Source organism: Natator depressus, chromosome 6 (assembly GCF_965152275.1).
Source record: "Natator depressus isolate rNatDep1 chromosome 6, rNatDep2.hap1, whole genome shotgun sequence".
NCBI classification, from domain to species: Eukaryota; Metazoa; Chordata; order Testudines; family Cheloniidae; genus Natator; species Natator depressus.
This window is the reverse complement of record NC_134239.1, coordinates 91,344,708-91,362,538: the sequence shown is the minus strand read 5'-3', so window position 1 is coordinate 91,362,538 and position 17,831 is coordinate 91,344,708. Positions and strand designations below refer to the sequence as shown.

At 48.0% G+C, this 17,831-nt stretch overlaps 1 protein-coding gene across 1 annotated transcript in view; it reads left to right on the top strand.

Moving 5' to 3' along the window:
* Nucleotides 1-256: 256 nt before the first annotated feature.
* ISM2 (isthmin 2) overlaps nucleotides 257-17,831 on the top strand; it is a 51,141-nt gene continuing 33,566 nt past the window's right edge. The window contains exon 1 of the mRNA XM_074956008.1: nucleotides 257-406. Within this exon, the coding sequence (XP_074812109.1) occupies nucleotides 269-406 (138 nt within the window). The 5' untranslated portion in view covers nucleotides 257-268. The remainder of the gene's footprint in view (nucleotides 407-17,831) is intronic.

Genomic DNA, 17,831 nt, shown 5'->3' with positions numbered 1-17,831 from the left:
GGGAAGCCAGGGCTCAGGGGACTGTCAATAATCTCTCTCCCACACTCTGAGCGGCTCTGGGCCCTGCCGGGGACACAACAATACAGGAGCAGAAGGCTGGAAAGAGGATTGCAGTTTTCATTTGCACTTTTTGATTCTCCCTCTCCTACTCCTTCAGGGACTGATTTTGTAACATTAGCAGGCTGGATTCGGGGTGGGGGGGGGGGTGCCTGGCTGCTTGCCTTGTCTGTGCGTGGAGAGGTGGGTTAGGGGGAGGGCGGAGGAAGAGATGTCTGGGATCAGAGGGAAAGTTGTGCTTATCCTAGGCTTCGTCTTCCTGACAACTCTCCTGGCGGTGGTGAGAGGGCTTCCCCTGAGGAAACAACGCGCCAGCAGCCCCAGGGAGCGGAGTCACAAGCTGATGGAGGTAAGGCAACTGGCTGCTGCTCCCTGCTCTGTTTGAGAGCAGAAGTGGGGCTCGGTGGCAGTTCTTTCTCTGGGTATTGTTGGGGGGGGGGCGTAGATGTGGGAGAACAGAACAGGAGCCTAACCTGGGGGGTGGTCAGATGACCTGCCCCCAACATGGCACATGCAGGGCTTCTAAAGAGCTGGCACATGTGGTGGAAGCCCCTCAAAGTCACCTGGACAGAGCTCTAGAAAATCCAGTATCTGCCCCAGGAGTGGCTGGGAGAGGTAGGACCCTGTGGGGTCCTGTTTTGTTCTAGGTGCATGGTTTTTCTTAACCAGCTGCAGCTGGGTTTTTAAAGTCTCAGCATATGGCAATGCCTCCTTCCCTGGGGAGCTCTTCTCCAGCATCTCTGCGTATGTGGAAGGGGACAGCACACCCTTGTACAGAGGTGAGGGCCCTTCCTGCTAAGACTGTGAGGAGTCCCTTGGAGTTGGTCATGTCCAAGGTAATATGTAATTACATTACATTTTATCCAAAATGTGTCCATGTAGCCCGTCCACACCTCGTCCTACTGAGAGCTCTGAATGACATAATGGGTAACAGCAGCCACTTGAGAGAGACACAGGTTTTTAGTTTCCTCCTTGGCTTGCCAGAAAGGGCAAAGCCCTTTCCCCACCAACCCAAGGTGTATGATCACCGGAGATCTCAGCCTTCCATGGGATGGGAGCAGGGAATGTGATTTCAGACGCCTCAGGACTGAGGCTAAGTTTAATAATTCAATGCGCAGGAAGGTCTGTTGCCTCCAAAGGACAATATCTGTCACAGGAGAGGTGAGTCAAAGTATAGCCTGAATCAGGGCAGGGTTTGCAACTTGTCAGGAGCACAAATGTTTCACCACATTGGCATTAAATGCAGCAGATTGCAGCGACCTTGCCCCTGGAGGTGGAGACCATGGCGGCTGCAGGTTTCAGAATGTCATGCTCCTCCTTGATCCAAATGACCTGTGCTTGCATAGGAGGGAGTATGACATGCTGGCATCTGCATTTCCATATGCTGCACCCCTCAAGCAGGGTAGACTTTAGCGTGGGTTCATGGGTTCAACTGCACCCACAGAAATCTGGCCCAGATTAACCAATATGCAATGATTTCTGTGGGTGCAAGGGCCTGGATTTCGGGTTTGGCCCAGGCTGCCCCTTCATGATGACAGATCTGAGTGAGTGACGTTGCAACCTGACACACGGTCACAGCACCACTCAGGTTTGACACCTGCCATCAATAGCGTGAGGAGCAACTTGTCCACCCTGACTGGACCCAGATCACACCTGTTGCTACTGCTGGCATTATCACACCAGGCCTGAGGCAACCTGTCAGGCAGAGAGCCCAGAGGGAGGGTCAGGGTCAGGGATACTGCTCCCGCTGGTAGCAGGGCTGGAACTCAAGGAGAGGTGGGACCAGGAGTGGCTCCCCCAGCCTCAGGCAGGGCAGAATCCACCTACCCCCACAGAGAGGGCAGCAACCTAACAGGCCTGAGCCCTGACACCCCCCATACCCTCCCTCTAGTGTACCCATTGGAGTGGGAGGCTACCTCCACCCATGCTCTCTGTAAAAGGTGGGGGTGGCCAGGGGCTGTATTTTGCCTGTTTTTGTGGCAGGACCTGTGTGTTGTCTTGCAAAGGATTTAGAACAGCTAAGATCATGGAAGGAAACCTTGACTCTGCCCCTCTGGCTTCAAGACAGCAGTCACTAGTGGGCTTATAGGACATGGGATCAAAAGGCATGGAAACCCACTATGTGTCTGAGTGGGGGAGAAATCAGTGGAATGGGAGCAAATCTATAGCAATCCCAGAGAAAAAAGGCCCTTTAACAAACAAGGAGGGGAAACAGTGACTTGCATATGGCTGAACCAAACAACTGCCTTTTAAATGGGTCTCTTAGCAGGAAAATGAAAAGGGGGTTAGACAATAAGGAAAAAAAATTCACCTTGTGACCAAAGCTACTGATAAAAAACAGGTAGTAAAAGGAAGATGTAGAAAAACTGACTGTATATGAATTAGTAGGTCTGGGTAGTAGCAGCCCAGATATTCATCAGTGATAGGCATCAGTATAAGAAGCTTGGTGGACAGACTTTAATCCCAGCATGTCGGAGGGGTTGGCTGATGAGTTTACCGAATGACTGGCAGCTCTTTTTGAAATGTTTCAGAGAAATGGGGATGTACCTTATTGTTATTACTAAAACGTGGCACCGATAGGCTAAAAAGAGTGATTCTGGCTATTTCTGTCTGATCAACTGAACTTCACTCCTTAGTAAAATAATGGGATAAATGTTGAGAGTGAATCTGAAAGCCAGTGGAAGATAATTGAACCACAAGCACCAGAGAGCTTGGTTTGATCTTGGCCTAAATCATGCCAAATGGATTTGATAACTTTTTTTGGATTGAATTACAAATGAGTGGATGAAAGGGGATTGCTCAAAATGTTATATCTAGACAATAATCTTACATTTATATTGTGCCTTTCCTGGGAAATTCTGCAAACATATATACCTGTATCAGTTTGCTCACTACAGAAATGCAGCCACCTCTTGGTGGAACATGGCTGTGGGTATGTCTACACTACGAAATTAGGTGGAATTTATAGAAGTCAGTTTTGTAGAAAGTGTTTTTATACAGTCGATTGTGTGTGTCCCCACACAAATGCTCTAGGTGCATGTAGACGGCGGAGTGTGTCCACAGTACCGAGGCAACTGTCTACTTCCGGAGCGTTGCACTGTGGGTAGCTATCCCATAGTTCCTGCAGTCTCCGCCGCCCATTTGAATTCTGGGTAGAAATCCCAGTGCCTGATGGAGCTAAAACATTGTTGTGGGTGGTTCTGGGTACATATCGTCAGGCCCCCCTTCCCTCTCTCCTTCCGTGAAAGCAAGGGCAGACAATCGTTTTGCGCCTATTTTCTTGAGTTACCTGTGCAGACGCTATACCACGGCAAGCATGGAGCCCGCTCAGCTAACTGTCACCGTATGTCTCCTGGGTGCTGGCAGACGCGGTACTGCATTGCTACACAGCAGCAGCTTATTGCCTTTTGGCAGCAGACAGTGCAGTATGACTGGTAGCCGTCATCAACGTAGTCCTGGGTGCTCTTTTAACCGACCTCGATGAGGTCGGGGTGCCTGGGCAAACATGGGAGTGACTCAGCCAGGTCATTTCCCTTTTAAGTTTCGTCTCATGGCGATTGAGTCCTACAGGCAGTGCACTGTCTTTTAATCTGCATCTAGCAGAAGACGATGGCCAGTAGTCATACTGCATCGTCTTCTGCTGAGCACCCAGGAGATGACGATGGCTGGTGGTCGTACTGCACAGTCTGCTGCCAGCAAGATGTATAAAGATAGATGAAGTGGCTCAAAACAAGAAATAGACCAGATTTGTTTTGTATTCATTTTCTCCTCCCTCCCTCCTTCCCTCTGTGAAATCAATGGCCTGCTAAACCCAGTTTTGAGTTCTATCCTTGAGGTTTTGAGCTCTATCCTTGAGGGGGCCATTCAGTTTTTTGCAAAGCTACCCCCTTTGTTGATTGTAATTCCCTATAAGCCAACCCTGTAAGCCATGTTGTCAGTCGCCCCTCCCTCCGTCAGGGCAATGGCAGACAATCGTTCAGCGCCTTTTTTCTTTGCTGACGCCATACCACGGCAAGCATGGACCCCACTCAGATCACTTTGGCAATTAGGAGCACATTAAACACCACGCGCATTATCCAGCAGTATATGCAGCACCAGAACCTGGCAAAACGAAACCGGGCGAGTAGCCGATGTCAGCGCGGTGACGAGAGTGATGAGGACATGGACACAGACTTCTCTCAAAGCACGGGCCCTGGCAATGTGGGCATCATGGTGCTAATGGGGCAGGTTCATGCTGTGGAACGCTGATTCTGGGCTTGGGAAACAAGCACAGACTGGTGGGACCGCATAGTGCTGCAGATCTGGGACGATTCCCAGTGGCTGTGAAACTTTTGCATGCGTAAGGGCACTTTCATGGAACTTTGTGACTTGCTTTCCCCTGCCCTGAGGCGCAAGAATACCAAGATGAGAGCAGCCCTCACAGTTGAGAAGCGAGTGGCAATAGCCCTGTGGAAGCTTGCAACACCAGACAGCTACCGGTCAGTTGGGAATCAATCTGGAGTGGGCAAATCTACTGTGGGGGCTGCTGTGATGCAAGGAGCCAACGTAATCAAAGATCTGCTGATATTAAGGGTAGTTACCCTGGAAAATGTGCAGGTCATAGTGGTTGGCTTTGCTGCAATGGGATTCCCTAACTGTGGTGGGGCCATAGACGGAACCCATATCCCTATCTTGGCACCGGAGCACCAAGCCGGCGAGTACATAAACCGCAAGGGGTACTTTTCAATAGTGCTGCAAGCTCTGGTGGATCACAAGGGATGTTTCACCAACATCAACGTGGGATGGCTGGGAAAGGTACATGACGCTCGCATCTTCAGGAACTCTGGTCTGTTTCAAAAGCTGTAGGAAGGGACTTTATTCCCAGACCAGAAAATAACCATTGGGGATGTTGAAATGCCTATAGTTATCCTTGGGGACCCAGCCTACCCCTTAATGCCATGGTTCATGAAGCCGTACACAGGCAGCCTGGACAGTAGTCAGGAGCTGTTCAACTACAGGCTGAGCAAGTGCAGAATGATGGTAGAATGTGCATTTGGACGTTTAAAAGCGCACTGGCGCAGTTTACTGACTTGGTTAGACCTCAGCAAAACCAATATTCCCACTGTTGTTACTGCTTGCTGTGCGCTCCACAATATCTGTGAGAGTAAGGGGGAGTTCATGGCGGGGTGGGAGGTTGAGGGAAATCGCCTGGCTGCTGGTTACGCACAGCCAGACACCAGGGCGGTTAGAAGAGCACAGGAGGGCGCGGTGCGCATCAGAGAAGCTTTGAAAACCAGTTTCATGACTGGCCAGGCTACGGTGTGAAAGTTCTGTTTGTTTCTCCTTGATGAAACCCCCCACCCCTTGGTTCACTCTACTTCCCTGTAAGCTAACCACCCTCCCCTCCTCCCTTCGATCACCGCATTGCAGAGGCAATAAAGTCATTGTTGCTTCACATTCATGCATTCTTTATTCATTCATCACACAAATAGGTGGATAACTACCAAGGTAGCCCAGGAGGGGTGGTGGAGGAGAGAAGCACCAGGAGGGGTGGTGGAGGAGGGAAGGACAAGGCCACACAGCACTTTAAAAGTTTAAAACTTATTGAATGCCAGCCTTCTGTTGCTTGGGCAATCCTCTGGGGTGGAGTGGCTGGGTGGCCGGAGGCCCCCCCCACCGCGTTCTTGGGCATCTGGGTGAGGAGGCTATGGAACTTGGGGAGGAGGGCGATTGGTTACACAGGGGCTGAAGCGGCTGTCTATGCTCCTGCTGCCTTTTCTGCAGCTCAACCATACGCTGGAGCATATTAGTTTGATCCTCCAGCAGCCTCAGCATTGAGTCCTGCCTCCTCTCATCACGCTGCCACCACCTTTCAGCTTCAGCCCTCTCTTCAGCCCGCCACCTCTCCTCCCGGTCATTTTGTGCTTTCCTGCACTCTGACATTGTCTGCCTCCACACATTCGTCTGTGCTCTGTCAGTGTGGGAGGACAGCATGAGCACAGAGAACATTTCATCGCGAGTGCGTTTTTTTCGCCTTCTGATCTTCGCTAGTCTCTGGGAAGGAGAAGATCCTGTGATCCTTGAAACACATGCAGCTGGTGGAGAAAAAAAAAAAGAGACAGTGGTATTTAAAAAGACACATTTTCTAGAACAATGGGTACACTCTTTCATGGTAAACCTTGCTGTTAACATTACATACACAGCACAGGTGCTTTCGTTCCAAGGTCGCATTTTGCCTCCCCCCAGCAAGTGGCTAGCCCCTCCCCCCTCCCCGTGGCTAACAGCGGGGAACATTTCTGTTCAGCCACAGGCAAACAGCCCAGCAGGAATGGGCACCTCTGAATGTCCCCTTAAGAAAAGCACCCTATTTCAACCAGGTGACCATGGATTATATCTCACTCTCCTGAGGATAACACAGAGAGATAAAGAACGGATGTTGTTTGAACGCCAGCAAACATACACTGCAATGCTCTGTTCTACAATGATTCCCGAGTACGTGCTACTGGCCTGGAGTGGTAAAGTGTCCTACCATCATGGATGGAATAAGGCTGCCCTCCCCAGAAACCTTTTGCAAAGGCTTAGGGAATACTTCCAGGAGAGCCGCGAATGCCAGGGCAAATTAATCATTAAACATGCTTGCTTTTAAACCATGTATAGTATTTTAAAAGGTACACTCACCAGAGGTCCCTTCTCCGCCTGGCGGGTCCAGGAGGCAGCCTTGGGTGGGTTCGGGGGGTACTGGCTCCAGGTCCAGGGTGAGAAACAGTTCCTGGCTGTCGGGAAAACCGGTTTCTCCGCTTGCTTGTTGTGAGCTATCTACAACCTCATCATCATCATCTTCCTCGTCCCCAAAACCTGCTTCCGTGTTGCCTCCATCTCCACTGAAGGAGTCAAACAACACGGCTGGGGTAGTGGTGGCTGAACCCCCTAAAATGGCATGCAGCTCATCATAGAAGCGGCATGTTTTGGGCTCTGACCCGGAGCGGCCGTTCGCCTCTCTGGTTTTCTGGTAGGCCTGCCTCAGCTCCTTAAGTTTCACGCAGCACTGCTTCGGGTCCCTGTTATGGCCTCTGTCCTTCATGCCCTGGGAGATTTTGACAAATGTTTTGGCATTTCGAAAACTGGAACGGAGTTCTGATAGCACGGATTCCTCTCCCCATACAGCGATCAGATCCCATACCTCCCGTTCGGTCCATGCTGGAGCTCTTTTGCGATTCTGGGACTCCATCAGGGTCACCTCTGCTGATGAGCTCTGCATGGTCACCTGCAGCTTGTCACGCTGGCCAAACAGGAAATTGAAATTCAAAAGTTGGCGGGCCTTTTCTTGTCTACCTGTCCAGTGTATCTGAGTTGAGAGTGCTGTCCAGAGCTGTCACAATGGAGCAGTCTGGGATAGCTCATGGAGGCCAATACCGTCTAATTGTGTCCACAGTACCCCAAATTTGACGCACCAAGGCCGATTTCAGCGCTAATCCCCTTGTCGGGGGTGGAGTAAGGAAATCGATTTTAAGAGCCCTTTAAGTTGAAAAAAAGGGCTTCGTTGTGTGGACGGGTGCAGGGTTAAATTGATTTAACGTTGCTAAATTCGACCTCAACTCCTAGTGTTGACCAGGGCTGTGTAACAGCACGCAGCAACACAAGAGTTGGAATTCTAGGCAGGCATAATGTAATTATCTGAGCTGCTGTTCAGCTGGGAGACTGTGGTTAACACCCAAACTCTTGCAAAAAGGCAGTGGTATCTAGTAAAGCACTGGATATGGTACTTTGTGGAATCTTAACTGAAAAGGCAAACTTGTAGGCTGTAATCAGAGGATAATGATAAAATGGCAATGTATGAAGTTGAGGGCGGTGTCCAGTGGAGAACTCCAGAAATCTGTGTTAGGCCCATTATTACTAATCAGCTAGCAAAGGGGGAGGAATAAATCAGCACAAATTTGTGAATGATTCTGAATTAGGGAGTTTGCATGAATGCCCAGAGACCATGCCTCCATACGTGTTTGTATAGTGCTTAGCACAACAGGTCTCAACTTGAGAACTCTGGGTTCTACTGAAGTTTTATATCAAATTTTCCAGAAGGGCTTGGGAGTTAGATGCATAGGCAGGAGACAAGATGGAGAAACAATCTTCCTTGGGGTCTATCAGTGCTTCTCATCATGTCTGTGTGTGCCTTGTAGACTGTAGGGTCTTTGGGGCAGAGACTTTCTTCATTTGTGTTTTGTGCAGCAGAGAGAAGGTTGTTGACCCTTAGGAAATAATATTAAATTGGATGTGTATCGTTATTCTTGGAACCCACTGAATATGGGGGGAGAGATGTAGAAAGCGGGTAATGCTGGGAGATTTCTGCAGATGAGAGAGGATAGCAGATTGCGTTTATCAGCTTGTAAAGCAACAGGGTAGCAAAAATACCAGTGTGATTTTTGGGTTGCATACACAGTTGGTTCATGTCACAAGGCTGACAGTCCCTATCTCGATGGCACCAGTGTGACTACATCTGGAATATTGGTTACTTTGGGTAATGCCCTAGAGATGTGGATAGATTGGAGGAGAGGGCAGAGGTACAAAGAACAACAGAAATGATCAAGCAAGGTGGATAAAAAATCTGATATTTTTTAGTTGAATACGTTGTTCTTTTTGGAAAAACCTATTTTCAATTAACCTTTAGTCCTTTTGGTATGATGTCAATCTGTTTGCATTTGGAAAGGAAGATGAGGTCTGTCTGTATCTGTGTGAGTTTTTTCATGAAGTTGAGGGATTTCCATTCCATACGGCTAAATTCAGTGCCTTGCATAATGACAGGTTCAGAGTAGCAGCCGTGTTAGTCTGTATCTGCAAAAAGAACAGGAGTATTTGAGACTAACAAATTTATTTGACAGGTTTCAGAGTAACAGCCGTGTTAGTCTGTATTCGTAAAAAGAAAAGGAGTACTTGTGGCTATGCATCCGATGAAGTGAGCTGTAGCTCACGAAAGCTCATGCTCAAATAAACTGGTTAGTCTCTAAGGTGCCACAAGTACTCCTTTTCTTTTTTCTTTTTACAAATTTATTTGAGCATAAGCTTTCGTGGGCTACAGCCCACTTCATTGGATGCATAGAATGGAACATATAGTAAGAAGATAGATAGATGTATATAGTTATATATATATATATATATATATACACACACAGATAAGTTGGAAGTTTCCATACAAACTGTGAGAGGCTAATTCGTTAAGATGAGCTATTATCTGCAGGAGAAAAAAACTTTTGTAGTGATAATCAGGATGGCCCATTTAGACAGTTGACAAGAAGGTGTGAGGATAAACCCAAGTTAATGGTATCTAGTTTGCATATTAATTCAAGCTCAGCAGTTTCTTGCTGGAGTCTGTTTCTGAAGCTTTTCTGTTGCAAAATTGCCACCCTTAAATCTTTTACTGAGTGGTCAGAGAGGTTGAAGTGTTCTCCTACCGGTTTTTGAACGTTATGATTCCTGATGTCAGTAAAAGATTTAAGGGTGGCAATTTTGCAACAGAAAAGCTTCAAAAACAGACTCCAATGAGAAACTGCTGAGCTTGAATTAATATGCAAACTAGATACCATTAACTTGGGTTTGAATAGAGACTGGGAGTGGCTGGGTCATTACACATATTGAATCTATTTCCCTAAGTTAAGTATCCTCACACCTTCTTGTCAACTGTCTAAATGGGCCATCCTGATTATCACTACAAAAGTTTTTTTCTCCTGCAGATAATAGCCCATTTTAACTAATTAGCCTCTCACAGTTTGTATGGAAACTTCCAACTTATCTGTATGTATGTATGTATGTATTTATGTATATATAATATATATATATGTATATATCTTCTTACTATGTGTTCCATTCTATGCATCCGATGAAGTGGGCTATAGCTCACAAAAGCTTATGCTCAATTAAATGTGTTAGTCTCTAAGGTGCCACAAGTCCTCCTTTCAGAGTAGCAGCCGTGTTAGTCTGTATTCGCAAAAAGAAAAGGAGTATAAATAAATGTGTTAGTCTCTAAGGTGCCACAAGTACTCTTCTTTTTACAAGTACTCCTGTTCTTTTTGCGGATACAGACTAACACGGCTGCTACTCTGAAACTTGATAACCTATGTTAAGGCATAAACTTACTTTAATAGTAGTAAACTCTTTGAAATAAATAAAATATGCTTCATCAATGAGCCCTGCTCAAATTGCAATGAGTTGAAGGGTGATGCTTCTTTGAGAATATACAGAATCTGTCAGAAAATGTTGTTAATTTGTGAGGTCAACTCAAGCTTCATAAGTACGTGATAATGTCATGTAAGCATCTGTGCTATTTTCAGGGTTTCCAGTGGAGTGAATGCTGGTTTTTACATTTTTCCCAATGTAAGTACTTTTAGTTTCTGTTGTGCAGAAAAGCTTTGGCCTTCATCCCTTTTGGTTTCAGTTTAGCAAGCAGAGGGAGAGAGAATATTTATTTAATTTGGGCTGGTTCATTCAAAGTTAAGAAACCAACTGGGAGTTGAAAAACCAGAAAAGCTTGTCTTGCTCTTCCAATCGATTAATAAAATCCAGCTGGGAGAATATGAGATCTATTGATGCTAAAACCCTGAAGGATATCGGGCCAGATTTTCAAAGGTGTATTTAGATGCCTAAAGATGCTGATAGGTGCCTCGTCCTCATGGGGTTTTTAAGGAATTTACGCACCTAACTCCCATTGAAATCCCATGAGGTTCCTAAATACCTTTTGAAAATCTGGCCCATGGTGACTAGAAACAATCTGTCAATTCCCTAACGCCAGTTAGAACATCCTTTTGTTTAATAAATCAGACAGTTTTAAATGCAAAATGTGTTTTGATCAACTTTTTTTCCTATGTACCCAGCACATTTAAGGTTATTTTATTTAACTGATAATAAACCATTTTAAAATGCCATTTTGTGCATTTTTAATTGAATTGCAATTTCCATGCAAATACAGCTTGACACAAATCATGAGCAAAAAAGGATGATCTCGTAAATAAGAAATGCAGCATTTGCCATTTTCTACCGTAATAATAAAGCAAAAATTAAGACTCCGAATAAATATATATTAGGGTCATTTTTATTATATAAAAAAAGAAAAGGAGGACTTGTGGCACCTTAGAGACTAACCAATTTATTTGAGCATGAGCTTTCGTGAGCTACGAAAGCTCATGCTCAAATAAATTGGTTAGTCTCTAAGGTGCCACAAGTCCTCCTTTTCTTTTTGCGAATACAGACTAACACGGCTGTTACTCTGAAACCTTTTATTATATAGCTTTTCTTTAGAAAAATAACTAAAAGGTTCACATGTGAAGCAGGATTAAAAACAAAAATTTAAATCAAGGTTTCCTGCTTGCTAATTTAAATCATGATTAAAATCTGTGATTTAGTCAATCCAGGCTGTGAGCAAATAGGTGGAGTGATTGAGTTGTGAGGATGAATTCAAAGAGTCTAATTTGTATCGTTAAATGGCACCTTGCTAGAGTTCCCTGGGAGGTCTGACGAGCAAGGGATTATTGAGGGTGCTCCAAAGTGGTATAACAAGGTATAAAGGAATTAAAAGCAGCAAAAGAAAATATAGGCTGAGCATGAGGGAAAATTTCCCAAGTTTCAGGAAAAGTGGAAATAGCAGAAGCCCCATCGCTTGGAACATTTAAACAGGGATCGGAGCACGCCCTGGAGAACATAGTGTAAGGAACAATCCCTCATTGATCTCTGGATGGATGGACCAGATGGGACCCAACTGGGCTCCCCAACATCATCTCTGCAGTGAAGCTGCTGGTGCCTTCTGGAAAACGTTCCTTTTAGCATCACTTTTGCTCTGAATAGCCCTACGTGCTTTGTTCTTCCCTCTTTCTTGTGTCCAGGGATGGTTGCATAAAAACCGAATCTTACTTTCCTCAGAACCCATCTGCTCCTACTGCTGATTCCCAATCCTCTCTCTTACTGACTCTCTCAGGACCAGCTAACAGTGCTGCCACAGACGGTGGAGGATGGCTTCAGGTTGGGACTTGCAGGGGTGACAAGGGAACAGCTCCTCTGTCTTCCATGGTAACCCAGGAGGAGAGAACCCAAGGACACGTGATGCAGGATCCGAGCAGGCCATGTGTGCAGTGAGCTCCCCACAGCTGCTGCAGGCTGTGTCAGTGGCAGAGTCATTTTGCTTGCGGATGTGCTTTTTACCTTTTCATTTCTTCAGCAATTAAGCGTTCTTATCTCCGGCTTTGTCCTTGTCCGGGGTCGGATTTGTGGGTATAAAACGTGCACTGAAGCATCGTTCCTCTCTGAAAGGGGCTCTTTGTGCACAGGAAGGTACTTTACCCTTTGTAGCAAATTTCCTTTTGAGAAGAGCCAAATTATCTTAGCCAACAAAGTGAAAACCCTTCCGCCCTGGGGCTGAGGCAGGAGCAGAAACAATGAGAAGCCCGCTGTAGGGAAGTTACTGGATCAGGAGGCTTCTTCCCATTTTGCGGCACAAATAGGTCTTTTGAGTTTTTGTTGCAGAAATTAAAGGGGTGCCTGTAAAAGGCACATGTATAGGGAATGGCTTCGGCATGAATTGCTCTGCAGGGAGGAGCCATTCTCATGAGCTAGGTGCTTATGGACCCTTTAGCAATGACTCTCTGCACTTCTAGTTTGCTGGTTCAAATCCAGCTCCAGGTCAGCAATGGCACAAAGCCATTGTAGAATGAGTTGGAGGTGGGGGCATACCTCTGTTTGGTTCCTAATGGAGGGGTGTCTGTATCTTGCCAGCATTCCCCATAATTCACCAAAGGCTGGCCTATGGAGACTGACCTCCCCTCAAACTACAGGCTTTCCAAAGCAGATCAGAGTGGCATGTGTGTGTGTTACAGCATGGAAACCCTGCCCTGCTGCTGCCCAGGCTGGATTATTTCTGGGGATTAGAGGTCTTCTGTCTGCAGTGGAGTCAACTGGTATCCTTCATTATCACTAAAAACAGTTAGAGAGAGACCCATGCCAAAGTCGCACCAGTGCCTGCTGGGAGCAGACTCCATGGCTGGTCTTGAGATGTGGGGCTGGTAGTGGTTGTACAGCAGGGTTGTCGTTGGTGCAGTGTGAAATAAGGCTGTTGCATTTAACATGTGGGATGTGTTTGGTTACTGGAGCTAGTTGGGAAGTTTTCCTCCAATATTTTTTTGGTGAACAGTGGCTCATTGGCACAACAGACATTTTCACCCAAACTTTTCTCTCTTAATTGAAAATGTTGGGGAGTGCCTTTTAAACAAAGGTGGAAAAAAAAGATTTCCCCAACTTTTTTCTTTAAAAAACTGACAATTTTTCAGTTTTTGATGAAAACCTTTTGGGTTTTGTTGAAAATTTTCACAGGGAAAAAAACCCTCACTGGATTACAGGATACCCTCAAAGGACCAGCTGTCAGAACCCGTTTTAGTGACTTTTTTCCCGTTCTTCAGTTCTTGCCTGCTCCACGTGTCTAGTAACTTCCTGGGCTTTACTGAGAAGCTGAGAGGATGTTTGTGACTTCTGGGGCTAAGAGACCAGAGATATGGTGGTCTATGTGCCTCCGAGTCCCAGGTGGCTCATGGTGTGAAGGGAAGCAATATTTCCTGGGCTATTGGTTGTTTTATTTAGTCTCCGGGGGAAGAATAAAGCTTCAAAGTAAACAAAATGTTGTACATTTCCTCTTGCTTATTGGCGGACTCCCCCTGCACTGAGACAGCAAGAGGACAACAGAAAGGCTGGATGGAGTCAGTGTGTGTTGGGAAGAGGAAGGGAGCTGTGATCTGTGGGTTTGTCTTGACCGGGGTTACAAGGTGTTAGCTGACACATTCTAGCTAAGGGCATGTCAGCACTGCAATCAGAGGTGTAATTGCAGCGTGGACCCGTGCTAGCGTTAATCTAGCTAGCGAAGCTAGAAATAGCAGTGAAGTTGCAGTAGTATGGACTCAGCATGGGCTGTACAAACCTGCCTGGAACTGTGGGACATACTTGTGTTCCTAGCCTGCACCAGGGTCCGTGCTGTTGGGTCTTGACTGCTATTTTTAGCCATGCTAGTTAGATCAAGGCTAGCTCGGTTATGGCTGCACAAGCTACAATCACACCTCTGATGGCAGTGTAGACATACCTAAGGCCTGATCTAGGCTAGGATTTAAGATCTGATTTAGCATGTATTCGTATGCTAATGCACACATTTGAAAGTCTAGTATACACCAGGCTTTAGCATATGCTACATAGGGGGAACCTAGGCTTTAGGTCAGGGATCGGCAACCTTTGGCATGCGGCCTGCCAGTTTACCTGCTGCGTCCTCGGCTGATCGCAGCTCCCTCTGACTGTGGTTCGCCGCTCCAGGCCAATGGGAGCTGTGGGAAGTGGTGGCCAACACATCCCTCGGCCCGCGCTGCTTCCCGCAGCCCCCGTTGGCCTGGAGCGGCGAACTGCGGCCAGTGGGAGCTGTGATCGGCCGAACCTGCAGACGCGGCAGGTAAACAAACCGGCCTGGCCTGCCAGGGCGGGCCACATGCCAAAGTTTGCCGATCCCTGCTTTAGGTTGACCAGTATGGCATACATCAGAAGTCTACAACCTGTCTATCCTAAATTTTTCAAACGTGATAGCTAGCATGTATTAGCTGTCATATGCTCACACCTAGCCTAGACAGGTTTAACTCGTTCTAGAACTCTGGTGTAGACAAGGCAGTGTAGACGTTTAACACTTAGCTGGTTGTGTTGAAGCCTGGCAGGGAGCTATGAGTAAAGTGCAAATGTTTGTGGAGCAGCCAGCTAGCCTGTACAAATGTGTGAGTGTGGGGGGAGAAAGGGCGGGGGGGGGCACAGAAGGCTGCACTGTGGAGAGAGAGAGGAGTATTTCAGTAATTCCTGATCACCCCCATGATTAAATTACCCCACAGTCTTGCCTTTCCCTTTTCGTCAAATGTCCAGTCGTTACCCAGCTCTCCCCCATTGTGGTGGAGCCCAAGGTCAGCTTCTCCCTGCTTGGTTTCCCTTTAATATGTTGCTAAGATCCTCCTCTCTATTTTTAGCTGCATGGTCCCAGGGCACAGGCAGCCTCCTCGCTAATAACCCAGAGGACACCAGGTGCAGAGCGCTGTGCAATGTCTTCAGCGAGATGAGATTTTGTACAGATGTCTTAAGCCCACATCTGCTCTCCCTCCCCCACCCCCAACACCCTTCCTCTTCCCAGAGAGGCTGTGGCTGCATTACATAGCTAAGTTGGCTCCTTCCTCAGGGGAGGAGGCAACCAACAGTCTCTCCCAGGATGAGTAATTGTGGGGTGTCCCAGGGGATTCCTGGGTGGACTGTGATGTGGGGATGCACTCAGTGCTTAATTTGTAATGACAGAGGTGCTGAGACTATGAACTGCCAAGCCTAGAAGTGCCAGGGCTCAGCCCTGGCACAAATGAGGCACGGGATGCACGGCACTGCTGGAACTAGGGTGTGGGGGGCATGTTATTTGCAGTTGTTCTTCATCAGATGATTGCATGGGGTTCTTGGGAGGGTTTTGGCTTCCTCTGCAGCAGTGAGTGGGGCTCCTGGTAACAAGCATGAGTGTGCAATGGACACTGGGGAACCTTGCACTTCCTTTTCTAGGTTCCTCTACATTCAGAAAATGATAATACACTAACTAGCAAAATGTCAGAGAGAGAGGCCACTGCAGGCCAGAACCCCCAGATGATCCCGTCCTATACTATTACACTGTTATAAAGGGAAACTCCTCCAGAGTGGGAAGGCAGTGTGTGTTATGGGGGAAATGGACAACGTCAGTCACCCCAGTGACCTCTCTGTAAATGCCCCTTTGCACTCTCCCTTCCTCTTAGTTTTTTTCACACCTGTAAATAGCGTTTTGAGGGCTAGATGGAGTTACAAGGCCTAACATGTGAGTGTTGCTATTTTGAAAGGGTTTTTGCAAAACTGGCTATGAACAGAAATTACTTCAGCACATTGTTTGAAAATGTACCAAAAGAGCCAGTACGCAAGAGTCTAAAATCAAAATCTGAAGTTTCTCATGACACCCCAGTCCTCTGGTCCTGAGCTGGCTCCAGCAGCAGGGGGGCGAGGTGGTGAATGGAAGGAGCATGCTGGCTCCCCTGGAGTCTGTGTGTTCCAGTCTCTGGCATAAATTAAAGCAGCCCCTAGGGGACTGCTCTAATATACAGCTGCCCAGACTAGCATAGTGCATTCCAGCCACACCCTGTTGTAATTCCTGGCAAACCCCTGTACCAGAGGCTGCGGTCTGCTCTGCCAGCACTAGCTAGCCTGGGGAAGCCCCCAGGATCAGAGGGAATTCCCAAGTGGCTGTTTGCCTGTGTATGGGGCCAGGTACTCCAAAACAGGGCTTTGGGCTGTGAAGCATCCAGCACACCTTGGATGTAATTTAAATGCCAATGTTAAAACCATCAAAGAAAAGGCTTTCTGTGAGGGGTGGTGTTTTTGTTGTTTATGCCTTTGGAAACAGTAATTTAGCCTCTCCACAAGCCTCTGCACAGTGGCTCAATATCACTATCTCCATTTAACCAATAAGGCTCAGAGAGGAAAGGTGACAGGGGAGGTAGTGGCAGAGCTGGAATTAGGGAATCAGGAGATTTGGCTTCTATTCCTGACTCTGTCACATATTTCCTGGGGGACCTTGGGCAAGTCACTTGACCCCCCCGAACCTCAGCTTCCCATCTGTGAAGTGGCTGGTGAAGATAAATGAATTCCTTTTTGTGAGGCAGTCAGACACTGGGGAAGAATGTCATCGAATAGCCTATGAACAAATTAAATGTGTTTTAAACAGAATAGACTAGAATCTGAGGGAAGGTTTATTCTCCCTCTGTGGCCACTGCACAGCACTGTGCAGATATACAGGGGTTATAGAAGTTCTAGGGTTGCCAACCCTACCGGTTTTGCCGGGAGTCTCTCGCAATTGAGCTCTATCTCCCGGAGGCTACTGAAGTGCGCGGGACCAATGCAGGCAGGGCGCCTGCCTTAGCCCCACTGTGCCACCGACCAGGAGCCACCCGAGGTAAGCACCGCCAGGCCGGAGCCTGCACCCCTCGCCCCCTCCTGCACTCCAATCCCAGCCCTGAGCCCCATCCTGCACCCAAACTCCCTCCCAGTGCCTGCACCTCACATCCCCTCCTGCACCCTGCCCCACCCCAGAGCCCCTCCTGCACCCAAACTCCCTCCCAGAACCCACACCCCTTACCCCCTCCTGCACCCCAATCCCCTGCCCAGCCCTGAGACCCCCCTACTGGAGCCCACACCCCCTCCTGCACTGCAACCCCCTGCCCAAGTCCTGAGACCCCTCCATCACCCAAACTTCCTCCCAGAGCTTGTACCCCACACCCCCTCTTACACCCCAACCCCCTGCCCCAGGCTCAGCCCAGAGCCCCCTCCCAGACCCCACACTCCCTCCTGCACCCCAACCCCCTGCCCCAGCCCTGAGATCCCTCCAGCATCCAAACCCTCTCCCACACTCCGAACCCCTTGGCCCCTGCCCAGAGCCCGCACCCCCTCCTGCACCCCAACCCCCTGCCTCAGCCCGGTGAAAGTGAGTGAGGGTGGGGGAAAGCGAGCACTGAGGGAGGGGGGATGGAGTGAGTGGGGCAGGACCTTGGAGCAGGGGAGGGGCCTTGGGGAAAGGGCGGGGCAGGGGACGGGGAAATGATGTTTGGGTTTGTGTGATTAGACTGTTGGCAACCCTATATAGAAGCCCTGTCTTTGGCCAGGGGAGAATCCCCATGGCACAGGCACTGCTCATGACAGCCACAGGTCTGCTGTCAAGGCCCAGCATAGGGGGCATGCCTAGGGTGACCAGATGT